At 41.8% G+C, this 20441-nt stretch overlaps 2 protein-coding genes across 2 annotated transcripts in view; one reads left to right on the top strand and one right to left on the bottom strand.

Moving 5' to 3' along the window:
• Positions 1-269: 269 nt before the first annotated feature.
• eef1b2 (eukaryotic translation elongation factor 1 beta 2) lies at positions 270-9849 on the bottom strand. Its single transcript, XM_060827638.1, has 7 exons — positions 9573-9849; positions 8186-8308; positions 6012-6138; positions 5262-5328; positions 4651-4776; positions 3285-3352; positions 270-400 (listed from the first exon to the last, which is right to left on the bottom strand). Exons 1-7 carry the CDS (start codon positions 9650-9652, stop codon positions 314-316), a joined length of 678 nt encoding a protein of 225 aa, XP_060683621.1. The 5' UTR covers positions 9653-9849; the 3' UTR covers positions 270-313.
• Positions 9850-10260: 411 nt separating this feature from the next.
• The window catches only part of ndufs1 (NADH:ubiquinone oxidoreductase core subunit S1), a 41540-nt gene continuing 31359 nt past the window's right edge, over positions 10261-20441 (top strand). The window contains exons 1-5 of the mRNA XM_060827637.1: positions 10261-10377; positions 14960-15050; positions 15995-16086; positions 18686-18793; positions 20035-20111. Coding sequence (XP_060683620.1) covers positions 14969-15050; positions 15995-16086; positions 18686-18793; positions 20035-20111 — 359 coding nt within the window. The 5' untranslated portion in view covers positions 10261-10377; positions 14960-14968. The remainder of the gene's footprint in view (positions 10378-14959; positions 15051-15994; positions 16087-18685; positions 18794-20034; positions 20112-20441) is intronic.

Here is a 20441-nt window from a genome sequence, read left to right as displayed (position 1 = left end):
ATTCAAGTCAGTGTTTACTGAAGGAATTGCTGTTGAAACAAATTAAATGAGGCAAAGGGAAACAGGCAATTCCATGTGACTTAACCAAATTCTGTTCCATGTCATGATGAACTGAGGCTCCTGTGCAAGCAACTTCATACACTGTCAACTTCAGTAAGACTATTCAGTTCAAAATCTTCCATGGCAGACTGGTAATCTTCACTTCCTTGGTTTTTGAAATTCCAAGGCCACAAAAACACCACCTCAATAAGACAAAGGACCAGGTTAAGTTCTGGACACGTCAATTTTTATTAAGTGTTCATTTGTTGTCATTCTACACTTTGTTGAAGGCTGCAACATCAACAGATTGTACATAATCTTCAAATGTAACAATAGCTTCTTCCAGCATATCTGTTCCCACCTGAAAAGAAATACTCAATTAGATTATTCTAAGACAAAGACTATTGGCAGTTAAGGTTAAATCCAAAAATTCTGCAAGTACATTAAGAATGAGAGAACACAACCCTTAAAAGATCAATGAGAATCTGTGTTGAAACTCAGGAGATGGGACAGATACTGAAATGAGTATTTTCTATGGAGAAAGAAATGGAGAGTCCAGAACTTAAAAAAATTCATGTTTCAAAAACAGTTCATGTTAGAGGAGGAAGTGGTGGAGTGCTGAGAAAAAAGTTGATAAATCGCTTGGAACTAATGAAGTGCACCCCAGGATACTTTAGAAGTTCGGCAAGAAATTGTTGGGACCCTAGCAGAAATATTGCTAACTACAGATGAGGTACATGTTGACTGGAGGACGGACAATGTTGTGCCTTGAAGGCTAAAAAAAGTGGCGATAAATTGGAGGTGATTCTTAAAGATAAATTTGTGTACTTAGAGGCCAAGTTAGGGATTGTCAGCCTGGTTTTGTGCAAAGAATCATGTCTCAAATGTGACTGAGTTTGAGGAAGAAACCAACACTGACTGGGGAAGGAGGGGGCAGAGTCTATGTTTACATTGACTTTAAAAGCATTTAACAAGGTTCTGCACAGTAGACTAATTTGTGAAGTTTGATCTTCTAGGATTCAGGGTGAGCCTGCCAATTCGTTTGAGGCTTTTGACCAGTGGTGCTCCACAGGGTTCACTTTTGTCACTAAAGTGAACATTTAGATGAAAATGAAGCATGGTTACTACATTTGTGGATGACACCAAACTCAGCGGTATAGCAGATAGTGAAGGTAGTTATTTAACATTACAAAGACACCTTGATTAACTGGGTCAATGGATTCAGGAGTGGCAATTATGAGTTTAATTAGGATAAAAGAGGTATTGCGCTTTGATAAACTAAGGACAAGATTTATGCCTAGGACATTGGTATGGCCTCTTGGAGTATGTGCTCAGTTCTGGTCACTCTGCTAGAGAGGATATTAAATTGGGAAGGGTTCAGAAACGATGCACCAGGATGTTGCCACGAAGACAGGACATTTAACAAGGTTCATAAGGACAAGCTGGGACATTTTGCATTGCAGCATAGGACTCTGGAGGTGACCTTACAGGCTTATAAAATCATGAGTATAATTAAAGTGAAAAGCAGGTGTCTTGTTCCTCAGGTAGAAGAGTTCAAGACTGGGAAGCATATTAAGGGAAAAAGATTGAAAATGATAGACTTTTTAAAAAATAACTTCCAGAGGAAGTGGTGAATACCAAAATAGTTTGAAAATCTGAAAGTAGTTTGGATAATTACATGGAAAGATTTAAAAGGCTACAGGCAAAGTGCAGGCAGGTGAGATTAGTTTACTTTGTGACAGTTAGCATGATCACACTGGACCAAAGGGTGTTTCCACACTGTATACCTCAGTTCATACGAGTTCAAAATTGTGTATGCACCTTTAAATGCCAAGATACTTTACAAAACTGCATTTGGGATTTAAAAACAGTAACAGGAAGTCAATTCAGATAAACTTGTGGTAAACAGCTTGCTTCATAAATCAATTTAACCAATTTAAATAAGGCTACCAGTAAATTAACATTCATAACCACAGGAACCATGATGCTTCAGACTATAGATATATGAAACAAAAAGATAGAGTTAGATCATGTTCCCACCTTCAGCTTACTAGAACTTGAACTTCCCAGTGGCAAATGGATAAAGGAAAAGCTAAATTCCAATTCCAGAACAAGTAAAACACTGCCATACAACATTTGGGGAGAAAGCAAAAAAAGTTATAGGATAAGTACATCAAGGACATGACGACAACTGGGGAAAGAGGTACCATTCAGGACGAAGGCAAATCGGAGGGGATTCGAGGAGATTTTATTACAGGGTGACAGCAATCGGGAATGCACAGCCTGAGGGGGCGGTCTAAGCACAAAACCTCAACTTTTTAAACAATAACTTAGACAACCACTCAATAGTAACATTCAAGGCCTTGGGACAAGTGCTACTAAGTGTGACTAGTATAGATCTGGAGTAGTCAGTGCAGACTTTATGGACTGAAGTGCGTCTTCTGTACTATGATTCTAAGACCGTAGAGGCTACAGAGACTGCATTGTGGAAATTCTGCAGGATGTTACTTATTGACCATAAACAAATCTCACCCATTCTAACATCAGCTTCATCAAAATGTATGCACTATAACAGAACACTTTCATCTGATTTGCCTAAGCAAATTAACACCAAATTCTTCACAAGCAAATCTGTGCATTTGTAACAGAAGTTTGCAAAATTCAACAAGATTCAACTAAATCATGCAAATTAAAGTTCAAGCCTGACAGTCAAAATTTTTACTCAACACCATGTTTAAAAGGAAACACAGGATTCAAACAAATGTTAATTCATCAAAACAACAAATCAAATACTTGTACTTGCTATCTCAGTTCAGTTGTAAAAGGGACAGAGTTCATGCTTACGAATTGGCTCTTAATTTTTGAAGCTGGCAATGACAAGCTAAAACTAAATTCAGAAGCAAAACCTAAATTCAGAAGCATCACATGCTTAATAGGTCACTCATTCACCTTTATTAGTCAGGTTCAAAATTCTGCCAGAACAGTTAGCATCAACAGAGTACTTCTGAGACAATAAGTGAGCATTTAACCCAAGTGTGAAAGAGGGGGCAGCTGGAAAGCACTCAATTCAAAAATCAGGACCAATAGACTAGCCAATCTTTTCTGGAAGATCAATTTAACTCTAGAATACTTCAATAATTCAAACGAATTAAAATAGGCAGCTTGAAAAATTCAGACAGGCACTTATTTAAATACAGGCTTTCAGCAGCTAATTACAGATTTGTAAATTCAGATTTTGTTCTTACCTTGTCATCTTCCACTACACATTGAATCTGTAGCTTTTTGATGCCATAGCCTACAGGAACCAGTTTGGCTGCAAGGGAAGAGAGATTATTAGATATATAAAAAAAAAGCACCCCCCATCTGCAAATTAGCCTAACACAGTCAACTCAAGTCAACCACAATCAAAGCTATAAATGGAAACGTGATATGTATAAATCTGAAATAAACCAGCCGAAACAGTTTGCTCAACCCTCTGAGTGATGGAATATATCAGTGCCAACTATATTTGAGGAAGTTTAAACTACAGTTTTCAGAAGTAACAAGGTAAAGAAGTTCTACCCAAATCATGCAAACTTAAAGTTACTCAACCACACAGAACAAAGGTTACTGAAACATTTGCCACACCAGAGCCTATTTCAGTATTGGACAACTGTCATAACCCCTCAGATACCTTGGAGCACATGGGCAGTCAGGGAGGGGATTGGAATGCATCATGAACCAATTTCAAGTTTGTGATGTCTACCATTTTCAAATGGCTACAAAAGCTTCCCAGACTGTCATTTAGGCCATGCCCACAATTTAAAAACAAGAGGATTAAAATTGCTTCAGTTGCATAAAGCACAACACGGTCTCAAACCCATTTTGGGAAGCAGCGACAGAAGTTTCACCCAATTTAAAGTAGAATGCAAGAGAAAATGAAACCTACAGACTCCAATGCAGAGACTGACATTGTTTGAAAGTGATTAAGATATTTAACTACATGCAATGACTATCACCCAAATATATCAAGTGGATGTATGGGTTTAAAGAGCCAAGAGATTTTAAAAGGGACCAGAGGGACAACTTTTTCACATGGAGGGTGGTGTGTATGGAATGAGCCAGAGGAAGAGGAAGAGACAGTGGCTCGTATAATTACAACATTTAAAAGGCACCTGGATGGGTCTATGAATAGGAATTGGGACGGATATCGGCCAAATAGGACTAGATTAATTGAAGATAGTTTGTCAGCATGGACAAATTGGATCAAAGGGTCTGCTTCTATGCTGTAAATCTATGACACTGTAAATGGTTGTTACACAACATATGCCTATATACAAAAATATGTTAACCTTATCCAAGATGTACCAATGAAATCCAGCACAGTAACTCATGTAGATAACTGCAACTTGCCATCAGAATGATACAGGGACATGGCTCCTGTTGTTACCCAAGCCAATAATCCACTTGACTGCTTAATTCTTTGCTTTTCAGCATTTGAAAAGTATCTACAGAAAAGTGACTTGTGCCAAAAGACCTCAAGACCTAACAATATTGACTGATTCAGCATCAATGTACCACATTACACAACTGCGCCAGACCACTTACAATATTATGTAATATAATACTCACAGGCACCCCAAAGTAAGCCATCCATTGTCACTGAACGTACACACTCTTCCAATTTGACCATGTCAGTTTCATCATCCCATGGCTTTACATCCAACAAAATAGATGATTTCGCAATAAGTGCTGGCTCTAAAAGAGAATGACAAGCATGATCATTAAGGACGAGCTTGCAATTACATACAGTTATACAGAGGACTTAGCATACAAATGAGTGCGCATGCCTCATCTGACCAGTATCCCAGCACCCCAAACACTCCTTATATACAGACAGGAATCTTAACAGCTAACATTTCAATTTATTAGAAACATTGGTTTTGTCAGATTCAATTAATTCACATCACTGATTCAGTCGAAAGATGGTGAATTGAAATCATCATTAAAACCATCGTTTTTCACAGCATCATCTATTTAATGCAGTTGCAAGCAATCAGCATTACAGAAATAATACATTAGGAATGAAACAAAATCTGAACAGCATGCACTTGCATAGCTCTGTCACCACATTGACTAGATATTTATTCGGACATATCATACAAAGCTAAGAAGTATTTAAAGAAGCTGACATGAATTAAGGACCTTCAAGACTACTTTAAACTTAAAACATGACAACCTACTTTTGGACTTCTTAGCTTCATATTGAGCTAGACGTTCTTCTTTGAGTCTTTTAGCCTCTGCACTTTCCTGTAAGAAACGAATGCAAACCGTCATGCATGCTCGCAGAACAGTACACTGAAATATATATCTATATTCAAGTATGCTTTCTCTCTGCAGATGCTGATTTTTTGACAGCAATTTGTTTCACATCTCCTGCTTCTGCAGTTTTAGTGAAATTAGCACCAATTTCATTGGACAAAACATAACCACAAATTCAGCTATAGGATGACAAATGGTAAAATCAAAAACTAGTCCCAGACTCCAGGAAATGACAAACCATAGCATTCCAAATAGCATTTTATTGGCTCCAAGTCAGTTTCTCAAGCTGCCCTCAAACCCAGTTTATACCCAAATCATTTTCAGATGGTGACAACCAGCCTCATTCCACAATCTGAGAACAAACAGTGCTTCATTGTCTCAGCCATTCCAATTTTTAAACAAATTCTACAAACCTGCAACTACATGAAGCTACTTTTGAAGTTAAACAGATTTACGTAGTGCCCCAACCAGGCTCTCAGTTGAGTGTCAGGCCAAGTTATGTATCAAGGATGAAGAAATCTGAAGCCATTCAATTTTGTATTTAAGAAAGATACTTAAAATTTAGAACAGTTTCCACAAGACCACCCATAGCAAAAATCATCCTTGTCCTTAATCTCAGCCTATTCCAGGAGGGTTTAAAATCACAAGTAGAAGAGCTATATAGGACCCACCTCCTCATCATCAGAACCAAAGAGATCGATGTCATTGTCGTCGTCATCATCCACAGCTTTTGCTGATGTCGTATCTGCTACATTTTGTGGACCATATTTACTGAGGGGTTGCTTAACACCTGGAAGGCTAAGAATGACTTAAATTCAGTAACAAGAAAGCAGAACTTCAGATTTGACAGTTTCTCCTTCTATCCACCCAGTAAATTGATAAAGACATGAACAGAATAGATCATGAAGCTGCTTTTGATAAATCCTGCTCCCCTACCCACCCTCATGACCCTATAAGACACCAAGGAAAGATTGGTTTTGGAGCTGCAACTACTCTGCCTCCGATCAAATCTTCAAACCTTTATAAGGCAGGACGTTGCTGATTATTCCCAGATTGTTACCATTTGGGTAAAATTTCTGGTGTTGGAATCCTCCAAGTTGAAAATGAAGTTGTCTCAGACTTGAGTTGGACATGATCAATATCAAGACATTTGGAAAGGAATAAAATAGAAATAATCACTACACAAGCCTAAATCCATAGCTTTTGAATACAGCTCTGATGAACTGATTTGATTATTGATTTGCAGTCTTAAAGTTAATTCTTATCTTTTTCAAGAACCTAAGTATGACATCTGGAATCCCAAGTTTTTGCCATGGATTGCCATGTGACTAAAGAGAACAACAACTGGTGAGTACTACATAACATTGTCACACTACATGGAAGCTAACTTGCTGTTGGATCTCAATGGCAGTTGCCAAGGTATGGGATCTAGAAACCACTCAAGTCCCTGCTTCAACAAATACGGAAGTGCAATATTTGACTAAACAGGTCTTAACTGAGCTGAAAATGTGTTGCTGGAAAAGCACAGGTCAGGCAGCATCCAAGGAACAGGAGATTTGACGTTTTGGGCACAAGCCCTTCTTCAGTAAGGAGGGCTTATGCCCAAAACATCAAATCTCCTGTTCCTTGGATGCTGCCTGACGTGCTGCACTTTTCCAGCAACACATTTTCAGCTCTGATCTCCAGCATTTGTAGTCCTCACTTTCTCCTCCTAAACAGGTCTTAAGTCAATCTAAGATCATTTGCCAAATACTGAACCAGAAGTCTTGTATAGATGAAGCAATGAAACAGCAGTCATCCACATATGCATGTCATGCATGATTATAGTAATCAACTTAAATTAGACAGAGAAGCAGCGAAGCAAACACTAATGGAGAGCTCTTTTTCCAAGTGACAAGCCACTCAAGTATAATACATTCCTCCTGAGTATTAGGACTTAAAATTATCTTATGCTAAATTCAAAGCAAACCTTTAATTTTGAGTGTTACAGTAGGCAGGAACAGAATAGAAAAGCTGAGAACAGCAATCACTGATTTGGAGGCCAGATTTGATCACAGTCAGGGTGGAGGAAATGCATGGAGTAAGGTAAGAGTTTGAAAGCATCAAGAAATTTTACGGTAATTGGACAACTGATCAACTTAAATATGCAGCCACAGGACGACGAATGGAAACTTCAAAAAGAACTGCAGATGCCCAAAATTTGAAACAAATACAAACTGGAGGAACAAATCTGGCAGCATCCATGGAGAAAGTATGAGTCCAGAGACTCTTCTCCACAGATGCTACTAAAACAATTGAGTTTTGCAAGCAATTTGTTTAAAAGCAGGGATCTGTTTGAATAGTCATAACTGGATCTTTAGAAAGCCCCATCTTTAAAACCAGATACATAATGAATACTTGATGAAAGCCAGTACAAGCTTAATGGACCAGGATATGTCAAAATGGTAAATTATATAGTTCATAACAAATCAGTTTGTTTTGAACTGGGAAGATGATTATCTCAAGCACATCAGACCCAGCCTGAGAATTAACAGTTATCAGGGGATGAATTATGAGCATTATAAATTTGAGACATTAAGCCCACAAGACATTTAATGGAAACAGGGAAATTCTGTCTCCTTACATATCAAAGGAACAACAACATCAATAGTAAATCTGACTCCTAGTGTACAACTTGAGCAGCAGTCTCCTGGATCATCCCAACATCAAAAAAATAGTTAAGCTATCATACTGCAGATCTTTTACCTTAACCAATAAAATAATTGCCCAATGGTCACTAAAGTCATAATCACAAGTAGTGGGATTCACAGTAAATGCCAAACAGCTCATATCAAACAGAACATACCAATCCTTGGTGCTTTCATAGGATAGGATATGGTTGTACCAACGAAGTGCATGGTATAAGTCAGCTGATGGTGGAGCAGCAAGAGCTTCAAAGACAGCTATGTCAGCTTGTGATGGAACATACCTGCAAATGATTAGGAATTACTTTTCAAAATAAAAGATTGCCACCACACACAACTGCTACTGAAAGCAAACATAACTAGGGCATGGAACAACTGAAGTGTTAAAAATTCTGGATCATTGGTGCTGGAAGAGCACAGCAGTTCAGGCAGCATCCAAGGAGCAGCGAAATCAACGTTTCAGGAAAAAACCCTTCATCAGGAATAAAGGCAGTGAGCCTGAAGCGTGGAGAGATAAGCTAGAGAAGGGTGGGGTGGGGAGAAAGTAGCATAGAGTACAATAGTGAGTGGGGGAGGGGGTGAAGGTGATAGATCAGGGAGGAGAGGGTGGAGTGGATAGGTGGAAAAGGAGCTAGGCAGGTCAGACAAGTCATGGGGACAGTGCTGAGCTCAAGTTTGGAACTAGGGTGAGGTGGGGGAAGGGGAAATGAGGAAACTGTTGGAAGTCCACTGAACTGCTGTGCTCTTCCAGCACCACTGATCCAGAATCTGGTTTCCAGCATCTGCAGTTATTGTTTTTACCACCTTGAAGTTTTAAAAAACCAAGGGAGTTCTCTTGTACAATCAACACTTCATCTGGGGTCCTTGAAAGAAGAGCGTGGAGATCTAGAGGGGGAATGGATCCCAACATTTTGAGCATGCGAGCTGGGGCAGTAGCAAAAGAGGAGACAGTCCAGGAAAGCGTTAGGAAGTGTCGGGGGTGGGGGAAATAAAGCAGTAGTGGTACATTTTGAGAGGCTGTTCAAATAGCAAAGGGGGTGGGGGATGAGAGCGCATATGGGAAATGGGAAAGAAAAGAGAATGCAGTCAGAAACAAAGGAAGAAAAAGCGGGAAGGAACAAACCCACCCAGAAAAGATAAAAGGGTTACGTGAGGGGGAGGGAAAATAGAATAAACAAAAACACGCCATAGGCTCAAGGTAAGGGGGGGGGGGGGGGGGGAAAGTGTAATAGAAAGGTGGGGGAAAGAGGAGGGGAGGCAGAAAAGAGGGTGGGGGGAGACACACAAGAAACGATCAGGACGGAATTTAACTAAACGAGTCTTTTTTTGGGTGGGGGGGGGGGGGAAGAGAGAGAAAAGATCGAACTATCGAGATGGCGAAGGGTCGGAGTGACGCCCACCACGGGGCCGAGACCCCAGCCCAGGCGGCGGGGTGAGGGCCTCACCCGGTATGCGTTGGCAGGACTCGCCCCTCTCCTTCCACCACCACCCCCCCCCTCCCCCCCCAAGCAGCCGACCGTATCCGCCCTCAAGCGCGGCCTTACCCACCCCTCGATGTAGCTCCGGTCCGCCAGGTAGTCGTTCAGCACCTTGAGGCCGGAGGGGGATCGGAGGTCGCCGAATCCCATGTGGCCGGTTAAGAGTGGGCGTGTGTGTGTGTGAGAGAGAGAGGGGAAAGATAAGGGGGTGAGGAGTAAGCGGCCTAGCTCTGTTTGTGTCTGTGTGTGAGAGGGGTAGGGCGGGTAGACGCAGCAGCTCCCGGTGTGCACTGGCACGTGTCCCTCCCGCCTGCGGTGTCCGTTACAAAAGGCCGAGGCGCCCGCGCGCCGCCTTTATATACTCACCGGAAGCGGGCCCTCGGGGGAGGGGGCGGGGCGGAACCCCAAAAAAGAAATTAAATAACAAAATAATCCGAAACAAACACCATCTCGCCATATTCTTCACCATCCCGCAACCGAACACATTTAAAATTAAAATTTAATATTTAATATTAAATCGTGACCTCTCCTGGGGAAAGTTCGCGTCTTTTATTGGGCTACGGAAATTGCCGAAGTCTTTTTCTTTAAACCCCTCCCGCACCTTACGATTTTATTCATTTTTTTTTCTAAAATACGGTAAAGCTTTAAATAGCGGTGGGGGGTAACGTTAAACCGAAAATGTTGTAATTTTCGAGGCTTTTTTAAAAAAAATATTGCGGAGGCCGGACTTCCCGGAGATTGCCGAGCGGGTGGCCGGAAAGAGCCGAGTCTGGAGCCGCCATTGCGCCGCTGTTCTGGTTGAGAAGACCAAACAGTGAAGGCGAGGAGCGCCGGTGGGTGAGAGCGACGGTCACTGTCCGCTGCGATTGATCGAGGTAGTTTGGCGTGCCCGGCGGAACGGTTTCGCCAACCAGCTCCGGCGTCTGCCGTTTGCCGACCCGGTTTGGTGGGATTTGCCCTTGAGAGGCGTCTGGGAGGTCTCTCCTTGAGAGGGCTGGTCATGAGCTGCCTGCACCCCTCTCTCTCTATGTGAATGTTGACCAGTGGTTTATAGCCCAACAGGTTCATTTAGAAACACTAGCTTTCGGAGCGCTTGCTCCTTCATCAGGGAGCTGTCACCTGATGACGAAGCAGCGCTCCGAAAGCTAGTGCTTTCAAATAAACCAGTTGGATTCTGACCTGGTGTCATGTGCACCTCCAAATGTTGATCAGGTTGACCTGACCGTTTTAATGCAACTCAGTTTGTAAACACATCTCCGCCCGTCCAGTTTCTTTTGCATGAATCTAATATGCCTCCTCGCTTCTTCCCTGTCAATACCTAATAATATTCTTCTGCATTGTGTTGAAATTAAGATGCACAGACTGAGCTGTGATTCCCAGCTTTTTTTTCTTGTTGATGGTTTTAGTACGGATTCCAGCATCTGCAGTAATTTGCTGTTGCACGCACTGAGAGTAGATGCTTAAGGATAGTAACAGGGTGACTGGGCTCCAAACGTTGGTTTTTCTCTCCATAGATGCGGTCGCACTTGCTGAGTTTCTCCAGCAGTTTCTGCTTGTTTTTGTTTCATGTTTCCAGCATCCGCAGTTGTTTATTTTACTTATACAAGTAGATGCTGCCCCCTGCGATCCTACAACAACAACACAACTTCTCAGGATCCTTCTTGTGATTTGGAAGGTTCAGGTAGAAGTCCTCACTTCAGAGGCTTGAGTGGAAAATCAGTCACTAAAGGAATGGCAAGCAGTATGTGTTTTTTAAGGTTGTGATTTTCTACTGAAACTGCAAGATGCCTGCTGAGTACTTCCAGGTGTCCGTTACATTCCTCCTGGTCTGAGCAGATCCGATGTATGAGTAGGGCTTGTCCACAGGGGATGGCTGTTTTAATGTTTTGGGTGGAAGCTGGAGAAGTGTAGTTTTGTGAGGTTTTCCGTGGGTTTGCAGTAGAGTGTGCTGCTGAGGTGTCCATCCTTGATGGAGATGCATGTGTCCAAGAATGAGACAGATAGTCGGGAGATTGGTGGGATGAAACTTGCTGATATCACTGTGTAGTTTTATCAGTGACTCCTCGCCATGGGTCCAGAGGAAGAAAATGTTGTCAATGTGCCTGGTGTATAATGGTGGTTGGAGGTCCTGCGTAGAGCAGAAGTCTTGTTTGAACCTGTGCATGAAGATGTTGGCATATTGGGGTGCAAATTTGGTCCCCCATAGCTGTTCCATGTGTCTGAGTGAAGAACTGGTTGTCAAAGGTGAAGATGTTGTGATCGAGGATAAAGTAGATGAGTTGTAGGACGGTGTTTGGAGATTGGCAGATTTTTAAGTTTGTACACCCCAGTCCAACACCGGCATCTCCAAATTATGCTATTTTAAAATTTATTTTTGTTGCGATTTGTTTCCAAAATGTACTTTGATTTTAGTGCCTTTGGTTGATGGAGCTCTTGTCCTTTTATTTGCTCAGGGATGTATGTGTAGTTAGCAAGGCCGATATTTGTTCCCATCCCTGTTTGCCCTTGCAAAACTGGTGGTGATCTGTTTCCTTGAACTACTGTAGGCTCAGTGAGGTTTGGGAGGAAGTTCTAGGATTTAGACCCAGTGACAGTCAAGGGATAATGATTATATTTCCAAGTCAGGATCATGTGCTTTGGAGGAAATCTTGCAAGTGTTCAGTTTAGTGCAAAACAAAATTACCTGGATAAGACTATATATATATATTGTAAATGAAATACTGTTAATGATGAGTGATATCAAATGCTAATATCCTCAAACTGACGCATCATAATTCCTGAAGAAGGGCTTATGCCCAAAACATCGATTCTCCTGCTCTTTGAATGCTGCCTGACCTGCTGTGCTTTTTCAGCAAAATTGGATGTAATGGTGTTACAGTTAAATAAAGGTATTTATGAGGGCATGAGAGAGGAACTGATGAAAATCGACTGGAAGCAGGGCCTAGCGGGGAAGACAGTAGAGCAAAAAAATGGCAGGAGTTTGTGGGTATAATTGAGGACACTGTACAGAGGTTCATCCCCAAGAAAAGAGAGATTATCCAGGGAGGGATTAGACAGCCATGGCTGACAAAGGAAGTCTTTTTGTCAGGAAATGTATCAAAGAAAGAGAGATCCTATAAAGTGGCCAAGAGCAGTGGGAAATCAGAAGATTGGGAAGGCTACAAAAGCAAACAGAGGATAACAAAGAGAGAAATAAGGAAGGAGAGGATGAGATACGAAGGTAGGCTAGCCAGTAATATTAGAAATGATGGTAAAAGTTTATTTCAATACATAAGCAAACGACAGGCAAAAGTAGACATTGGGCCACTTCAAACTGATGCTGGAAGGCTAGTGATGGGAGATAAGGAAATAGCTGGAGAACTTAATAAGTACTTTGCATCAGTCTTCACAGTGGAAGACATGAATAATATCCCAACAATTGAAGGGAGTCAGGGGGCTGAGTTGAGTATGGTTGCCATTACAAAAGAGAAAGTGCTAGAAAAGCTAAAAGCTTAAAATTGATAAATCTCCTGGCCCCGATGGGCTACATCCTAGAGATCTGAGGAAATAGCGGAGGCATTGGTTGAGATCTTTCAAAAGTCAGTGGAGTCAGGGAAAGTCCTGGATGATTGGAAGATCGCTGTTGTAATCCCTTTGTTCAAGAAAGGATCAAGACAGAAGATGGAAAATTACAGGCCAATTAGCCTAACCTCAGTTGTTGGTAAAATTCCAGAATCGATCATTAAGGATGAGGTTTCTAAATTCTTGGAAGAGCAGGGTCGGATTAGGACAAGTCAACATGGATTTAGTAAGGGGAGGTCATGCCTGACAAACCTGTTGGAATTCTTTGAAGAGGTGGCAAGTAGATTAGACCAGGGAAACCCAGTGGATGTGATCTATCTAGACTTCCAAAAGGCCTTTGATAAGGTCCACACGGGAGGCTTCTGAGCAAGGTGAGGGCCCATGGTGTTCGAGGTGAGCTACTGGTGTGGATTGAGGATTGACTGTCTGACAGAAGGCAGAAAGTTGGGATAAAAGGTTCTTTTTCGGAATGGCAGCCAGTGACAAGCGGTGTCCCGCAGGGTTCAGTGTTGGGGCCGCAGCTGTTCATGTTATATATTAATGATCTGGATGAAGGGACTGGGGGTATTCTAATGAAGTTTGCCAATGATACAAAGTTAGATGGACAGGCAGGTAGTACTGAGGAAGTGGGGAGGCTGCAGAAGGATCTTGACAGTTTGGGAGAGTGGTCCAGGAAATGGCTGATGGAATTCAATGTGAGCAAATGCGAGGTTTTGCACTTTGGAAAAAAGAATACAAGCATGGACTACTTTCTAAACGGTGAGAAAATTCATAAAGCCAAAGTACAAAGGGATCTGGGAATGCTAGTCGAGGATTCTCTAAAGGTAAACATGCAGGTTGAATTCGTGATTAAGGAAGCGAATGCAATGTTGTCATTTATCTCAAGAGGGTTGGAATATAAAAGCACCAATGTGCTACTGAGACTTTATAAAGCTCTGGTTAGGCCCCATTTGGAGTACTGTGTCCAGTTTTGGTCCCCACACATCAGGAAGGACATACTGGCACTGGAACATGTCCAGCGGAGATTCACACGGATGATCCCTGGAATGGTAGGTCCAACATACAAGGAACAGCTGAGAATCCTGGGATTGTATTCATTGGAGTTCAGAAGGTTAAGGGAGATCTAATAGAAACTTACAAGATAATACATATCTTGGAAAGGGTGGATGCTTGGAAATTGTTTCCATTAGGCGAGGAGACTAGGACCCGTGGACACAGCCTTAGAATTAGAGGGGGTCAATTCAGAACAGAAATGCTGAGACACTTCTTCAGCCAGAGAGTGGTGGGCCTGTGGAATTCATTGCCGCGAAGTGCAGTGGAGGCCGGGACGCTAAATGTCTTCAAGGCAGGATTGATAAATTCTTGATGTCACGAGGAATTAAGAGCTACGGGGAGAATGTGGGTAAGTGGAGTTGAAATGCCCATCAGAGCAATGATTGAATGGCGGAGTGGACTCGATGGGCCGAATGGCCTTACTTCCACTCCTATGTCTTATGGTCTTATTTTTCGGCTCTGATCTCCATCATCTCCAGTCCTCACTTTCTCCTACATCATAATGTATGAATTGTTTCAGTTGCTCATCCAGGTTTTCTCAATAACCAGCTTCCGTTGAATAACACAATCAGATTTGCTATCTTTCAGTGATGTATTGAGTCTTAGAATCTTTCAGCTTCCGATTCTTCAAGATTTTTGTTGCTGACACAGTCAGCTATGATGAGAGTGGGAGTCTTCAAGAGTGACAAAGGAACATGGTTCCACTCATGGCACTTATCTGAAACAATATGCTTTGGATAAAGAGTTCCTGTATGGGGCTTTGCATTAATTTTCCCATACTAGTATAATACAGTCTTGACAACACCTGTAACCATTAACTGAATACTCTCTCTCTTTATGCAGGTCACAATCATGCTGCGATTACCTGTGCTTCGCAAGGCATTAACAGGCGCTTCCCAGTCTGCCAAAGATATCCTGGGAGCAAAAAACAATGGTACGGAAAGTGCTGTGATCAACAATGTTTGACCTTACAAGGATTTCGTGTGGACCTTTACAAGATCGTTTTTGTGTTGCTTGAGCTAAAATAAGTAAAAGCTAATTTCTCATTGTTTTGTCCTATGGATTTTGGCTTTGCTGGCCTGACCAATTTTATTGACTCCCCCTCATTTCCTGTGAAGATAGCGATCAGCAGTTATAACTAATGGTTTGCTTGCACCATCCGTGATCTTTCAGTGTCGTCACGTTGTATGGGTCTGCATCATATACCAACCAGACTAGCTGGCAAGGTCTGAATTGCATCAATGAAACCTTTTTGGTTTTGTCTTAATTGCACAAAGATGTATGGAGATTTTTGACTCCTTATTTTTCTTCTTTCTGTCTCATTCTGTTGCAGTTTAAGTTTAATAATACTGAATCCCCTATAGAGTTGAATATTTCTGAACTCTGGGAATGCTCTTTTCTTACTTTGTTACACATCTTGTTGCTAGCAGTGTCTGTTTTCTGCACTCAACTTTCACACCAAATTTTTGAATTATAATATTAATGGTTCTCAAGAGTTATGGCACATGTAGGACTTAAATCAGTTTTTCCATCAAGTAAGCTTCTCATTGAAGTGACAATCAAAGGAGATTATCTCCAATGAGCATCTCGAGGATTTAGATATTCGGATTTCAGATACTCAAACTGTGTATTTCTATACATTTTGTCCAATTTGCCATGCCACACCACAGCCCGGCCCACCCTGACCTCAGCTCAGTCACCTGCTAGCAGTGCCGTTGTTTGGAAAACACTGCTCAAGTAACAGAAAGGAAATGTATCATTCACTTGTGCACTGCCATCCTAAAATATAACTTTACCAAGTTACTTTATTTATTCATGTTTTTATAATATTTTCTTGCAGGTAGAACAAAATCATTGGTAACTTATTTTACTTTTCAGTTCGCACCACTGCTACAGCAGCAAGCAACCTGGTTGAAGTGTTTGTTGATGGCAAGCCAGTGATGGTGGAGCCCGGAACCACTGTTCTGCAGGTACAGTTGCTACCATACGCATTGTGAATTTAGACCTGGGCCATGCTGGAAAGGGTTAAGAGGACATTGCTGCAGTGATCCCTGTAGGGATTCTATGATGATTTCTTTGAGCAGAAGAGGAAGCTGAGTTTCAAATTAAATTACTCAAGTGAATGAGCCTTTGGGTATTAAGCATAATGCCAATATTTATTCTTGTTTAAATCCTGTGTTCCTAGAGTGTCCAAATCTTGCAAGCCACAAATAGGACCCGAGTTGCTGGGCTTTAACCAGAATAATGGGGCAAAAGTATTGTCTGTGACCTATGGACTGAAAGATGGCTGCTCTTGTTTCTCTGTTAGGTATCAGTGCATTAAGTGGGAGAGAGCCAGATATCAAGCTGAGCTTGTGGCACAAAGTTTGGTATCTTTGTAAACAGTGGAACTGGAAGTGTACAGTTAGAGGTATTGATGATCTAAATATGAGCAAAGATGTATTAAAAAAGTGTGAGGAAGTCCAATATGGAATTATGAAGGATAGATCACCGTATTCCTTCAATTGGTGAAACGTTAGAACCAGTAGAGTTCTGTAAACCTGGATTATTAGAATGTCATGGAGATGTACAGCAAGTAGTCAAGAAGGCCAATAGACTTATCAGCTTTAAACTGAGATGGCTACCTAAAAGAGAGGAAAATTTGTGCTTCAGGAGTACTTTGTTGTGGTTAACATCTGGAGTACTGAGTTCATTTCTGGACACCACTTTTGGAAGGCTATATTGATAAGTTTAGATGAGATTCGATTCCTTAAGGATGGAACAGGCCCTTCAGCCCACCAAGTCCACACTGACGAGTAACCTGCTCAGATCCATTCCCGTACCCTATATTTACCCCTGACTAATGCACCTAACACTCTGGTCAATTTAGCATGGCCAGTTCACCAGCACATCTTTTGGATTGTGGGAGGAAACCGGAGCACCTGGAGGAAACCCGCACAGACACCGGGAGAATGTGCAAACTCCATGCAGACAGTCACCTGAGGCAGCAATCAAACCTGGGTCCCTGGGCTGTGAGGCAGCAGTGCTAACCACTGAGCCACCATGCCACTCCTGTTGGGGTTTGACAGGTCGCTCACCAATTCAGTGTTTGCAGTTGGAGTTGCTGCTTTCTCTGTTATTGGCTAGTACATCAAGAATTGGCATACTCTTGCTGCTGTAGCCAATTGTCCTGGAGTGCTGTTTTTCCTTCTTAAATTCTTATACCAAGAAATCTAATTGATGTTGCTTATAGCGCAGAATGATTTTTTTTATTATTCATTCACAGGTTAAGGGCATCTCTGCCTGGGTCAGCATTTATTGCCCATCCCTAATTGCCCAGAGGGCAGTTAAGAGTCCACCACATTGATCATGAATAAATTGGATACAAGCACAATTGAAGTAAATTTAATTATAAATGACAAATATATATACACAATTCAGCTTGAACTCTTCTGCTTTTTTAGTTTCCTCAAGATGAGAAATGTCACAACTATTAATGTTAATCCTTGTTGAGCTTGTGCTGATTTCAATTGAAATAATTGTTTCATGTTCTACAAGTCTTCATATTAATGGGGCATCATCATTGAGAGGTTTGCCTATAGTATTAGATGTCAGAGCCAACATTGATATTATTGATCTTGGATGGGTTATCGTTTCGACTTGCCAAAATATTGCTGGATTCCCATTGGTTAAATTTTGAGGACAGATTGCATAAACCAGATGGTATTGTCTCATGTTTGAAAAGTTGTAGAAAGATGTGATTGAAATTTTCAAGACGCTAAGAGAAACAGCATTTCTCTATATTTACCTTAGTTTCGCCAGTTTATGAGCTTTCAATATAAGGAGTAGAGACTAAAAGATTGCTCAGCCAGTTGTGGTACCTCTTCTGAGATCAACTGGCAATACAAGAGTTTCTTAGCTCACTTGACTGGATGGCTGGTTTGCAATGCAGGGTGACATCAACAGCATGGGTTCAATTCCTACACTGGTTGAGGTTACTATGAAGGACCCTCCTTTAGATTAGATTACTTACAGTGTGGAAACAGGCCCCTCGGCCCAACAAGTCCACACCGACCCGCCGAAGCGCAACCCACCCATACCCCGACATTTACCCCTTACCTAACACTACGGGCAATTTAGCATGGCCAATTCACCTGACCCGCACATCTTTGGAGCGTGGGAGGAAACCGGAGCACCCGGAGGAAACCCACACAGACACGGGGAGAATGTGCAAACTCTACACAGTCAGTCGCCTGAGTCGGGAATTGAACCCAGGTCTCTGTTGCTGTGAGGCAGCAGTGCTAACCACTGTGCCACCGCTCCTTCTCGACCTCTGTCCTCACCTGGAGCGTGGTCACCCTTTGGTGAAACCACACCAGTAGTTTCTGTGTAATGAGAGTGTGGCCTTTGGTCTGGTAGGACGATGGCAACTGTTCCTTTATCTCCGTGCCATGTTACATAATCCAGGTATCCATCGACTCATTAGGTAAGCAGTTCTCCCCATGCTACAAGAACGCTTGCCAGTGAAAGATAAATTCTTGAGTTATTTTCCATTTTATGTGACCAACCCATTGTTGCTTCTGATTACAGGCCTGTGAGAAAGTTGGCATACAGATCCCTCGGTTTTGTTACCATGACAGGTTGTCCGTTGCTGGGAATTGTCGAATGTGCCTGGTGGAAATCGAAAAAGCTCCAAAGGTAATGGGCCTTTTTCATACTTTATAATGATTCCTAATTGTGTAAACAAGTTGGAAAAGATGGGCAATGAAAAGTGATGGTATTGTGAAGTAAATTTTATTGTCATGATATTGCATACTTTAGTAAGATGGTTTTTGTCCCAGGAATAATGACTTTCCCACATTCAATGAGCTGTGTGGAAGGGTTTCTTTATTATTGGGATATGTGAAAGAGTGGTGGTGAGGCAACTGAAAAATACAGCACATTTAGTGTTGTAGAAAGTCATTCAATGTGTCGTTCCAGTGCTGCATCTGAAGTGATAGCATTTGTCTTTTAATTTCTCTCCATCTCTCATGCCTGAACATTTTCTTTACCTTTTAACATGTAAACGTGCAGAATTGTCACCTTTATCAATACAGTGCTGTCGGAGGTGAGGCACTGCACACTTTTGACGAAAGAAGAAGTATCCATTTAAAACCTGTTCATATTCCTGAAAAGTTGAAGTTAATTGTAATTTCTGAAACTATATATACTTGTATCAAATCGCCAATAGAGTCATAGATGTACAGCATGGAAACAGACCCTTCGGTTCAGCTCGTCCGTGCCGACCAGATATCCCAACTCAAGCCGGCCCTGCCTGCGAGCACCCGGCCCATATTCCTCCAAACCCTTTCTATTCATATACCCATCCAAATGCCTTTTAAATGTTGCAATTGTACTAGTCTCCACCACCACCACCTGGCAGCCCATTCCACACACATACACACTCTGCGTGAATAAGTTGTCTGTTCAGTCTCTTCTATATCTTTCCCTTCTCACCCTGAACCTATGCCCTCTAGTTCTGGATTCCTCCACCCCAGGGAAAAGACCTTGTCTATTTCCCCTATCCATGCCCCTCATGATTTTATAAACCTGTATAAGGTCACCCCTCAGTCTCTGACGCTTCAGGGAAAATAGCCCCAGCATATTCAGCCTCTCCCTTTCACTCAAATCCTCCAACATCTTTGAAAGGGTTCAGAAAGTATTCACAAGTTTCACAACATCCTTCCAATAGGAAGGAGACCAGAATTGCATGCAGTATTCCAAAGTGGCCTAACCAATGTCCTGTACAGTCGCAACATGACCTCCTAACTCCTGTACCCAATACTCTGACCAATTAAGGAAAGCATATCAAATGTGAGTTACTTTCTGGTTAAACATACTGCTATTGTTCTGATAAATTGTTCTGAGAGTTCCAATTAGGTTTTCTTTTTGTTTTTCAGCCTGTAGCTGCCTGTGCTATGCCTGTGATGAAAGGGTGGAACATCCTTACCAACTCTGAGAAAAGCAAGAAAGCCAGGTATGGTATGTAACCAGTCAGAACGGAAATTGCTGGAGGAACTCAACAGGTTTGGCAGTATCTGTAAAGGGAAAACTGATGTCAAGTCCCGTCTTCAATTTCCTTTTGTGCAAGAATTTCTCTAGGCAGCAGACAATTTAGGATTATTGTTTTTGGGGTTAGTGTTTAATAAGAGGAGCAAAGACATGGTGATTAATTTTTTTTAGATTAGATTAGACTTACAGTGTGGAAACAGGCCCTTCGGCCCAACAAGTCCACACCGACCCGCCGAAGCGAAACCCACCCATACCCCTACATTACCCCTTACCTAACACTACGGGCAATTTAGCA

Source organism: Hemiscyllium ocellatum, chromosome 7, assembly GCF_020745735.1.
Source record: "Hemiscyllium ocellatum isolate sHemOce1 chromosome 7, sHemOce1.pat.X.cur, whole genome shotgun sequence".
NCBI classification, from domain to species: Eukaryota; Metazoa; Chordata; class Chondrichthyes; order Orectolobiformes; family Hemiscylliidae; genus Hemiscyllium; species Hemiscyllium ocellatum.
This window is presented reverse-complemented; position numbering and strand designations above follow the sequence as displayed.